Source organism: Austrofundulus limnaeus, unplaced genomic scaffold, assembly GCF_001266775.1.
Source record: "Austrofundulus limnaeus strain Quisiro unplaced genomic scaffold, Austrofundulus_limnaeus-1.0 Scaffold248, whole genome shotgun sequence".
In the NCBI taxonomy this organism is placed as follows: domain Eukaryota; kingdom Metazoa; phylum Chordata; class Actinopteri; order Cyprinodontiformes; family Rivulidae; genus Austrofundulus; species Austrofundulus limnaeus.
The window spans coordinates 337,279-348,768 of record NW_013952650.1 but is presented as its reverse complement, the minus strand read 5'-3'; the positions used below and the strand labels follow the sequence as shown (position 1 = coordinate 348,768).

Below are 11,490 nucleotides of genomic sequence, written 5' to 3'. Positions count from 1 at the left end.
GTGTAAAAGCATGGCAGCATTTCATGTCTAATTGTAAAATCTGATCTGTCAGTGATTTTAGCCATTCTATGTTTTTCTTCTTTTTATTTGCACAGTGAGAGATTATTTGACCTCTCACGTAAGCCTTTAATGACTCCCAAACAGTGCTGAGTGGCATCCCAGGAGTCCGATTAACATCAATAAAAAACTTAATTTCAGAAGCAAGCATATTAACTAAGTCTTCATCAGATAAAAGTATRGGATTAAGTCGCCAAGGACGATAGACCGATTGCGTAACAGGAACGTTCAGTTTCATTATGAGCGGACTGTGATCAGAAATGACTATTGCTCCATTATCACATTCACTCACTAAAGGTAAAATCCGTTTATCGAGGAGAAAGTAGTCAATCCGTGAGTAGCTCTTATGAACAGGGGAAAAGAATGAATACCGTCTCAGGGTCGGATTTCGAAAACGCCACACATCAACCACTCCATAAGTGTTAAGAAATGAATTAATTGACTGGGCCGATTTAGAAAGAGAGATCCTCCCCACTGTACTACGATTGAGGGATGATAGCACATAGTTCACATCTCCCTCAATTATGAGATTATGTGTTGAAATATTAGGTAAATTTGAAAAAAGAATATTAAAAAATGTTTGGTCATCCCAATTTGGAGCATATACCGAGACTAAAATGACAGGAAGTGCATATAGTTTTCCCACCGCAATAACATAACGTCCAGCAGCGTCCGTTTTAACACATAACTTTCCTAAATTTCACTGGACCATTGAGGGATTTCACATTCCAACTCACACAGTTAACTGGGTGACTGTTGATGAACCTGTTAATATTAGAACTGTTCATGTATGGTCAATCGGACTGTAGTACAATATCCACAAATCATCACAAAAAATAACCTGAAAAAGACATTCTCAAAACAAATAGATCCGGTATAGTCCCACCCCTTACTCCTAAAAAAAACACGGAGAACCCAACAAACAAAAAATCCACACATTTTTGCTTATACTGGGGGGCTTAACTCCCTGCCTGGACTCCCGCCACAACTAAATAACAATAACAAAAAAATAAATAAAAAAGGGGTTCCCTTACTTTAAAGTATTATTACTGTTTATGCTCCTTGCAGCACTAACCACTAAATCACTAACCAAGATCTGGACAGACCCCAGTGAAACTCTCGTACATAGAACAAAAAGAGGAATGTTGTCCCTGAGAATAATGTCTAAAATTAAATCAAGATATAGCGCGGGACATAAAGTTAGAAGGTTCATTACAACCTGACAGTCATAATGGATCGATGAGAGTTGGACCTGCGGTCAACGCCGGTCCTCGCTGTCCGTCGCCGAGATGATTTTCTTTTTAACGTAGTCCATTGCTTTATTGGCATCCAGGAACTCCTTGTTTTCCTCCCCATGAGAGATGCGGAGCCGTGCAGAAAAAAGCAGGCCGTAGCGAACATCTCGTCGGTTGCGAAGGAGCCTCCTCACCTCCGTAAACGCCGTTCGAGCCCTGGCCACAGCCGCCGTGTAGTCAGATGTGATGATAATAGGTGCCTCCTTAAAATGAAGATGGCCGCGGGTCCGCACTCAACGTAATATTTCCACACATTCATGATAATAGTGCAGCTTAGCGACAATAACCCGCGGCTTATCGCCTGACCTGTTTCCACCTGGAGAGCGATGGGCTCGGTCAACCAGTGGCTCTTTATCCATCTGTAAAACCTCTGCTCGCAGTTTAGCCACTGCTGAAGTGGAGCTGGATTCTGGCGTCTCTGGAACTCCAATAATCCGCACATTGCACCTTCTCATGCGCCCTTCCATATCGTCACACTTCTTTTTGAGTCCATCGACTTCTTCTTTCAGTTCCAGGATGGTGGTGCGCAGAGCAACCATCTCATCGGACCAGGTTGACAGCCGTCCTCCACCTCTTTTACGCTCTGTTTAAGGTGGTCTAAGTCAGCACGAAGTGGCATCGTGCCGTTAGCCACTTCAGCTCTCACCGCTTGTAGCTCCCCTTTAATAACAGTAAACTCTTCAGCCAAAGCTGCTTTTATTTCGGATTTGATCACAGCTGAGAGATCGGTTTTTATAGCGGCAAGAATGTCAGACTTCAAGGAGAGTGTGTCCACCTCGCTGCGGGAGGGAGAGGAGGGCGCCGAAGCTCCGGCTTTAGCTGCAGCCTGCTCCGAGGCAGTGTCGGGCCCAACAGCCGCCGAGCTTGAATGTTTGCCTGTCCTCAAGTTTGTCGCCATTCTTCTACTCTTCCAGGCAAGAATCACTCAGGGGTCGAGTGCAGACAGACCAAATGCTCAAAACAGCAAGGACATTCGGTAGAGAACCACGAACAGAACAGTCGGAGCGGGAGCCCACGCGACACACGTCTCACTCCTCCGTCATCTTGCCCCGCCACCTGGGAGCTCCATTATTAACATTCATAAGTCATTATACCAACTGTGCCTCCTCTGGACATGTCCAAACCAACTTAATCTGGCCATTCTAACATTACCTCCTAGTTGTTCATCTGTAATGTTTTATTATAATTCCTGGGACTCTTTCTGTACCTTTTTACCACACTTCCAATTTTCCTGGATAGACTACTTGTACCGTAACTGTGCTAGACGCCTGTCTTTTATTAAACATACATTTACATGAATAGTTGAATCTAAGTACTTGAGGTCTCATAAATGTGCCCTATGCTTCTTGTAATCTCTCTGTTCCACCTGCCCGCTCCCAGTCAGACACATACTATCTGTCTTACAACAGCTGAATTTAATTTCTCTTCTTTAACATCTCTGGAGTCCCTGCACACACTACTGCATCCTGGTCTCATGACCCAAGTCACTCTAACCGAGAAAATACATTTTATCTAACTGCTTCAATTTTAGTAAAAAGTAGAGCACAAAAACTTTACCTCAGTTTTTAAATTGCTCTGATACGCCAAATAAACCCACTACCAAGGCCAGTACTCTAAGGGAAACACTTTTTTGAAGATGTTCTTGATAATACAATTGACTGTTAGTAACTCTGTCTAAAATGTTTGCATCTGTTTAATCAGATGTAATATGTATTATGTACCTCTGTATAACCATGTTAATATTTTTGTAGTACAAAGTACAGGACACGTTTTTCTTATTTTATCAAAATTTGAACATTTTTGTTTCAGGCAGGTAACTTTCATGTCGGGCAGGTAACCGGGCAGGTAAAAAAATAAAATCTTGTCGAACCCTGGTTTAACATATTATACAAACTTGCATAAAGAACAATACATTTTTTAAACAAACATACGTATATTTTATCAAAATTACTGTACCAATGAACAATTACGATGCCACAATGGTTTTAATGATCGAGCTAAGTGTACAGGAGTTACAGATGAAAATGTTTCACTTATCACACTAGCGCCACCTATTGGTGGACTCAATCAGTTTTTTAGGATTATATAGAAGATAGTGTGCTTTATTTTTGCTGTGAAAAACTTTTCAAAACCTCTGAGGGTTTAGGCTCCATAAATGATGTAATGAAATTTTTCATTTAAGAAAGTATAGCCCACACCCACTTTATTTGTGCAAAATGATCTTGCTAATTTAGGTTCAAATCAAGGGTCTGTAGGTCCATGCAAAATTGTAGGAATATCCGATAAGCCATTTTTGTGTGAAATTTTTTTGTGATTTATGGCGCCCCCTATGCCTCAATAATAGAAGATTTGGTCCTCCAACTTAGAACTGGCACTTGTACTACATACATGATTTTCATCTTATTTTGTACTACTATTTTGAAGATATAGCAAAATTTCTGTTTAGCTAGCTTGCCTAAGCTATTTGCCTAGGCATAACTCATGCAATTTAACATTTTTTATTTGTCCTTCAAGACTTAGAATCAACATACTAACTCAATAAAGGACGGTGAGTTTTGTGGTGATCGGACTTTAAGTCTTTAAAACAAAGCCAAAAGTAGTTTTTGCAAATTTTGTGCTGTAGAAAAAAAAGTTTAGGCGTAAATGGGCATGGCCTATATCTGTGACTCAGTGGTGTCTAGGGATTATGTTGCTAGTCAAAAAAATTTTTGTGACTTATGGTTTAGAAACCAGCGGACCAAATGCAAAGACCTTGATTATGGCGCCCCCCCCCCCCCAATAGGTTGACATATCAGATTATTTTTCTCCTCCGTACACGTAACACTATTTAACTATCCTGGTAAAATCTTCTTCACAGCCCTTGTGGTTTGGGCTCCAGTATGAGTTTTACCGATGGAAGAAAAAAAATAAAATAAAATGGAACTGATACAATAGGGTTCCATGGAAGACATGGAAGCGCTGCTGCTTTGCAGCTGCTTTACCCTGCTCCGCCGCTTGGACCCCAAATATAAATAAGATACATAATATATACAAGTAAAAGACCTCAAATTCTTTATACACTTTTGCTACAACAGTTAAACAAAAAACTAAATTTGAACACTTCTTATAAGTTTTTTATCTACTGGGAAAGTTATTCTTTAACAAACAACAGCTTTCTCACTCTGGCTTTCCCGCAGTGGTCTCTGCTGACAGGACTGTCTGAGGGATAAAGTCCTCCAGCACCAGCCCACCCGCTCGCTGCTGTTTTCAACAGAATGCAGCTCACTTGCTGGTTCAACAACAGCACCAGTCAGCCAGAGATGTTCTTATATAACTGTGCGAACTCCAGCCCAGCACCTAAAATAATCTCTGACACATTCATCTGAGAGGTGAGGCCCTTCACTGTTCCAACAGAGAGGCCAGGTCCAGTGAAAATACCAAGATCCAAATGTTTCGGATTCTTTTCATCAACCTGTGAACCTCGGGACAAATTTTAATGAAACTCTCCGAAAATAATTATTGGACGTAATCTACTATTTATTTATTTTATTTATTTATTTACCGTTATTTTACCAGGCAAGTCCCACTGAGATCGCTGATCTCTTTTTCAAGGGAGGCCTGGACCTGCATGAAGGCAACCTATTGTACAACTTAATAACTTTTGAATTCAACTAATCAGCTTTAGCCTGCACAAAAATAGCTAAACCTCAGTGAACTGTAAGTAGTTAAAATCTGGTGCAGTAGTAAGAGGCAATCATTCACAATACTTTACTTTAATACTCCAGTCGTTAACTGATAATGAAAGATTTAGCAAAATTGCATAAAACTTTGCATGTTATTTTCAAGGTCTGACAACACTGTCAGTTCTCATCATAAGATGAGTTAAAACCCTGCAAAAAATATTATTTCAAGAAATACAAAGCCTTTAATTCATTTTGAAACAATAAAATGTTCACATCTGTCGCCAACTTTCAACTTTAACTATTTGATTATGATCGGATAGTGCTAAAAAGCTGCTTAATGTGTGTTGAACACATTCTGGACCTCTTGTTTCTGCAAATGTTCTGAAGTCTCATCAGCAGACCATGTCAATCCCAGATGCAGGACCTCTCAACAGCAGCTCTACTGGCAACCAACACTGAAAAAAGTAAACTGTAAGTGAAGTTACTCAGGCTTTTACCTTTCCTCATTCAAAGTGTGCTCACACAATGTAATTGAATGAATGAATGAAATCTTTATTGAAGTGTCATGCACAATCCTGCCCAGCCCATACAGGCCTAAATGACACTATTATGACAACATATTTATCAATACCAAGTACTAATTGGTAGGATGGTGATCTCAGGCTTGAAAACAAATTATTAATATTAATTTTATACACAGAATACAATGTTTTTTATCATTTTTACCATCATAAACACTTCCCTTTCAAAAAGCCAACTCAAAATATCATCCTCCAACTACTGCATTATAGTAAATTGACTGTTATACGTATAACAGTAAAAATGATGCTGTTCCTGCACTTACCTTGGAGCCATCCAGACTGATGATTCGATATACGTTCCTGGTACTGTCAAAAAAGTAGGAGACAGTGACGGCATGTTTACTTGTGGGAACCCAGTTCTTTTTGGTGGTTGGGTCAATCTGGAAGACGTGGGCCCGTGTGCTGAAGATAGGCTGCTCACTGCGAAGTGGAAGAGGAACAAACAAAAGAAGAAGAGAAAACTATGAGTAGAAAGACTCGGCTCTGAAATAAAACTGCAAGGCTAAGAGCTGACATGTAAGAAGGAAAAACAAGATTTATAACAGAAACATCTTAAAGGCCTAACTTTTCTTGAAGGTTTGGACACCACCTGATACCTTACAGGAAACAGTTCTAAACAAAGATTGTCTTATGTTGAAAAATGACAAGCAATTTGGTCATCTGGTATCAAACAACTGCCTTAGTGAACATTTTCTCACTTTGACAACCCATGCAGAAGGGCACTGTTGAAAAAACAAAACTAAACAAATAAACATGTTGTATGGTCATAACTTCACAAAAAAAAAGATTTATAAGAACTTGCGCTCAGAGTATTTATTGTAAATGACTATCAGACACTACCACAAAAATTTGGGCTCAATATCTGTAACACTGGCTGTTTTCTATGGTTGCTTATATGAAGTGTCTATACTGAACTGGGTTGGTTCTAAAAAAGCTGTTGTTGATGTTTATATACACTGTATAAAAATACACTTTATTTCTCAGTGTCCAAATTCAATCAAATGAAACCTTTCCTCTTTTATGTAGGTCAGTTAGAATGCCCAATATTATTTACAATTGCTAAATGCCCAAATGATGAGAAGGATTTTTTTTTCTTATTTCTCAAGTTTACCCATATAATGTAGAACTACTGTATTTCCAAAGCTTCTTAGAGTAGTTTGTTGGAATTTTGTCCCATTCCTCCTGACAGAACTGGTGGAACTGAGTCAGATTTGCAGGCTTGTTCACACATGCGTCTTTCATACTTGCACACAAATGTTTTTTTTGGGTTGAGGTCAGGACTTTGTGATGGCTGTTCCAAAACAATGACTGTTGTTTTTCAGCCAATTTGTAACTGATCTGCTGAGGCTCATGGTCCATTTCATTTGTGCCCATGCTTTAACTTCCTGGCTGATGTCTTGTGATGTTGCTTCAATATTTCCACAGAATGCTCTTACGTTATGATGCCATCTATTCTGTGGAATGTACCAGTCCCCCCTGTTAAGATGGTGTTCTCAGGCTTGCAAACTTCTGCTTTTTTCCTCGATATGTAACAATGACCATTATGGCCAAAGAGTTAAATTTATTTTGATCAGACCATCAGACATCCGTCCATTTGTCTATACAAACATTTTTCCTTTCTGGGTTGTTGCGAAAATGTTGCCTATCTCTAGCAGTTACTGTGGGAAAGGTGGCGTACACTCTAGACCAGGGGTGCCTAAACATTTTCCCCAAGAGGGCCAAAATGAGAATCTATCCGGGGCTGCGGGCCAAATGCAGTAATATAATACATGAAATACAAATACTATTTTAGTAAAGTCCTTGATTTTGTAACAATAAAGCTAGTAGCCAGTGTGTTGGCCTGCTTTTGTTTTAGTCTGGGCACTTGGAGAAAGTCTGCCATACGCTCAAGTAGCAAAGGCTCATGGGAAATTTCATAATTTGATAAAATATGAGTTTTTCTGGCCTTATAAAGTGTGCAAATCTACATGTATGGTTAAATCTAATCTAAATATCACTTTTTACTTGTATTTCACATTTCATATTTAATCTTAATATATCAAAGATAAAGTCAGAATCATGAGTGAAAACTATCTGTACTACAGCCCCTTATATAGTCAATGGGCCAGTGGATAAAATGACAAAGTGGAAATATTTTTTCTACATAGGATGACAGGTTACAACCTATTAACAATGTCAACTGCTGGTGGGCCAAATCAAATGGCTTGGTGGGCCAGATTTGGCCCACGGGCCCCACTTTGGGCTCCTCTGCTCTAGACAGATCGCAAGTCCATCACAGGAACACACAAAGTAAAATGAGACTGTCATGGACTAATTATTTATATCTGTTTCACCTTGACACTGTCCATCACTCGTATCTTTCTGATAGCTCATTTCGCTCTCTCTGTTCGTTTCCGGATGTCAAGACTCCGCAACGAACTGAACTCTCTTGGTTGATAACAGACTCTTTGGGCTGGGAGCCCTGTGATAGGCTGGACAGTATTTTTGGCTATCTGTGATTGGTTGTAAACTGTCACATGGTGTTGACATGATGTTATATTATTGGCTGTAGTCTGCTGACGAGGTCAGTCACAATCATGCAGAACCTTCCTGATTCAGTTCTGTTTGTTTGTTGCTCATATTTAAACCATATTTGATTATCATATACGCAGACTTTTCTGGTTTTATTCCAACGTGTTTCTGCTTTTTGCGACGACAAGACAAACAACCATTAACACTCTCACTCACACAAAGCTCAGGGCTACCAGTTAACCTAACAAGCATATTTTTTGGTCTGAGGGCGGAAATAAGAGTACTTGGAGAAAGCCCACGAGTCTACAGGGACAAAGTTTAAACTCTACACAGAAAGGCACATGGCCTGGAGGCAATATTTTAATAATAATAATAATAATAATAATAATAATCATTTTATTTGAAAAGCGCCTTTCAGGACACCCAAGAACACTTACAGTGTTCATCATAGGAGAATGTGTGAAAATACAGTTAGAGACAAGCAGGCATAAGTTACAGAGAATTGTTTACAAATGAAGTGAAGATGGATATGCTAATCTAAAGAGATGTGTTTTCAAAGCAGTCTTGAACACAGGAAGAGAGGTGGTGTTTCTTAGGTCAGATGGTAGAGAGTTCCTGAAGAGAGGTGCCGAGCAGGTGAAGGTCCTTCTTCCCGTGGTGGAGAGGTGGGCAGTGGGTACTTGGAGGTTTAGGGAAGAAGAGGATCTGAGAGAACGGGAGGGGAGGGAGATGTGTACGAGGTCGGACACGTAAGGAGGGGCAAGATGGTGGATAGCTTTGAACGTGAGAAGAAGAGTTTTGAAGACGATGTGTGATTTGACCGGGAGCCAGTGGAGCTGCTGCAGGACTGGAGTGATGTGGTTATGGGAGGAGGTTTGGGTGATGACACGTGCAGCTGAGTTCTGCACCATCTGAAGCTTATGGAGGGATTTGTTGGGGAGGCCAAAGAGAAGAGAGTTGCAATAATCAATCCGTGAGGTCACAAGACTTTGAACAAGGATGGCTGTGGTGCGGGGTGTGAGAGAAGGACGGAGACGGTTGATATTTCTGAGGTGGAAGTAGGCAGACCGAGTAACATTATTGATGTGACCAGTGAAGGAGAGAGTGGTGTCGAGGATGACACCAAGACCCTTGACCTGAGGGGAGGGGCTTAGCAGAGTGTTGTTGATAGGGATGAGGAGATTATTAGATTCAGAGATGGAATTTTTAGTGCTGACAAGGATGATTTCTGTTTCATCGCTATTCAGCTGAAGGAAATTGTCTGAAAACCAGTGAATGAGTGCAGTGAGACCATCAGTGAGAATGGAGGAAGGGTGTGGAGAGTTTGGCTTGGTTGACAGGTAGAGCTGTATGTCATCGGCATAACAAGGGAAACGTACACCAAACTCGCGGAAAATGTAACCAAGAGGAAGGAGGTAAGTAATGAAGAGAAGGGGTCCAAGGACAAAGCCTTGGGGCATGCCACTGGAGACGGGGGATGACTCAGAGTGGAAGGGTTTTATCTAGATGAATTGAGTACGGTCAGAAAGATAAAATTTGAACCAGTCAAACGCAGTACCTGAGATGCCAATGGATGCGAGTCTGTTGAGGAGAATAGAATGAGAGATTATATCAAAAGCAGCACTTAGGTCAAGGAGGATGAGGATGGCCAAGAGACTAGTGTCGGCAGCAAGGAGAAGATCGTTGGTGATTTTTATGAGGGCGGTTTCGGTGCTGTGGTGGGGGCGAAAACCAGATTGAAACTCCTTATAAAGATTATTGCTGGAAAGGTGAGAGTGGAGTTGACTGGCAATAAAAATTTTACAGAATCTTGGAGATGAAGGGCAGGTTAGAGATGGGACAAAGATTACTAAAGTTACTTAGGTCGAGACCGGGTTTCTTTATGATGGGGGTAATGGCTGCAGATTTAAAAGCTGTGGGAACAATACCAGAGGTTAAGGAGGAGTGGATAATGCTGGTGATGATAGGGAGCAGAGACGGGAGGCAGGATTTAACAAGAGCAGTGGGAAATGGATCGAGCTGGCAGGATGAGGGCTTAGACTTGCTAATGATATCAGAGATGTCAGCAGCAAGGGGGAGGGAAAAGACAGAGAAGTTGACGGGGGTGAGGGGAGTTCGACAAGTGAATGCAATTTTCTTCAAGTTACGGGATTACTGAGAAGACGCAAACAGTGGGAGGAGGGTTCTGCTGCCAGTCGCAGCTGCAGCCGACCCGAAACTGGTACTGGTACTGTGGAACAGCTGATCAGCTACGTGAGGTAAATGTTCGCTACGTCACAACTTATTCGGCAAGTGTTTCCATGTCTCCTTTTGCGCATTAAGTGTTTTTCGAAAAACCCAAAAACCACCTCAAGCGAGCGTAAAAACTTTTTAGCAAATTGAGGATTTTTCGATTTTTGCTGTTTCCATCCGACTTTTTTTTTTCGCATTTTTAATGCGACACTTCTAAATGCGCATCAAAAAGCCTTGATGGAAACACGGTTAGTAAATGGAAGTTCAGCAGAGGTACAGTTAAGAGGAGTGAGTCCTAAGCAGCAAGTCCAAGTTGTGATGTGGGTGGGAAAGTTGATGAATTGCTGGAGGCCACAGCTGTCAAGGCAGGGAGAGGGTTGTTGTCTTCACCCATATGAATGTTGAAGTCTCCCAGCAAGATGAAGTTTGGTGAAAGAGCTGTGAGAGGGGTGAGTAGAGCAGTAAGGTCATGTAAAAAATAATTGTTTTTTAGGAGGGTGGTAGATAGTGGCAACAATGGTGGGGGTAGGGCCAGAAAGTAGAAACACAGTCTGCTCAAAGGAGGTGAAAAGAGGTGTGTGAACCGGCAAAACCTTTCAGTTCTCGCGGTGAATTATTGCGTGACCTCCTCCGCGGCCGGACTTGCGGGATTTAGCCACGTAAACAAATCCTGGTGGAGTAGACTCGTTCAAATGAAAAAAGTCATTCTGTTGTTGCCACATTTCTGTTAGGCAAATAAAGTCCAGTTTGCGGTCAGAAATCAGATCTTGAACAAGCTGACCTTTGCCTGTGAGAGAGCGAACGTTCAGAAGACCAAAGTTAACGGTGGAGGAGTTGGTGGCGACTGGAGCATTAGTCAGTCGAGCTGGGCAAGCTAACGTGGTACTGTTAGCGGCCCATGTGTTGCGGCGTGAAGAATGGTGAGTCAGACCAGTTGGAGTTAGGGATGTCTCGATACCACTTTTTCACTTACGATACGATACCGACATTGCAACTTTGAGAATTGTCCGATACCGATATTAACCCGTTACCAAAACAGTACAGTACAAGTCACACACTTTTACCTATTTTATAGTGTAAAATCTTAGAAAAGTCTTGATCAAGTCAAACAGTGAAAAAGTGTAGGTATGAGAAAAACTGACCCATTTATTT

At 41.1% G+C, this 11,490-nt stretch overlaps 1 protein-coding gene across 4 annotated transcripts in view; it reads right to left on the bottom strand.

Moving 5' to 3' along the window:
• The window catches only part of homer1 (homer scaffold protein 1), a 59,672-nt gene that overhangs the window by 26,591 nt on the left and 21,591 nt on the right, over positions 1-11,490 (bottom strand). For all 4 annotated transcript variants that reach the window (XM_014020311.1, XM_014020313.1, XM_014020312.1 and 1 more), the window contains exon 2: positions 5,859-6,015. In XM_014020311.1, coding sequence (XP_013875765.1) covers positions 5,859-6,015 — 157 coding nt within the window. The remainder of the gene's footprint in view (positions 1-5,858; positions 6,016-11,490) is intronic.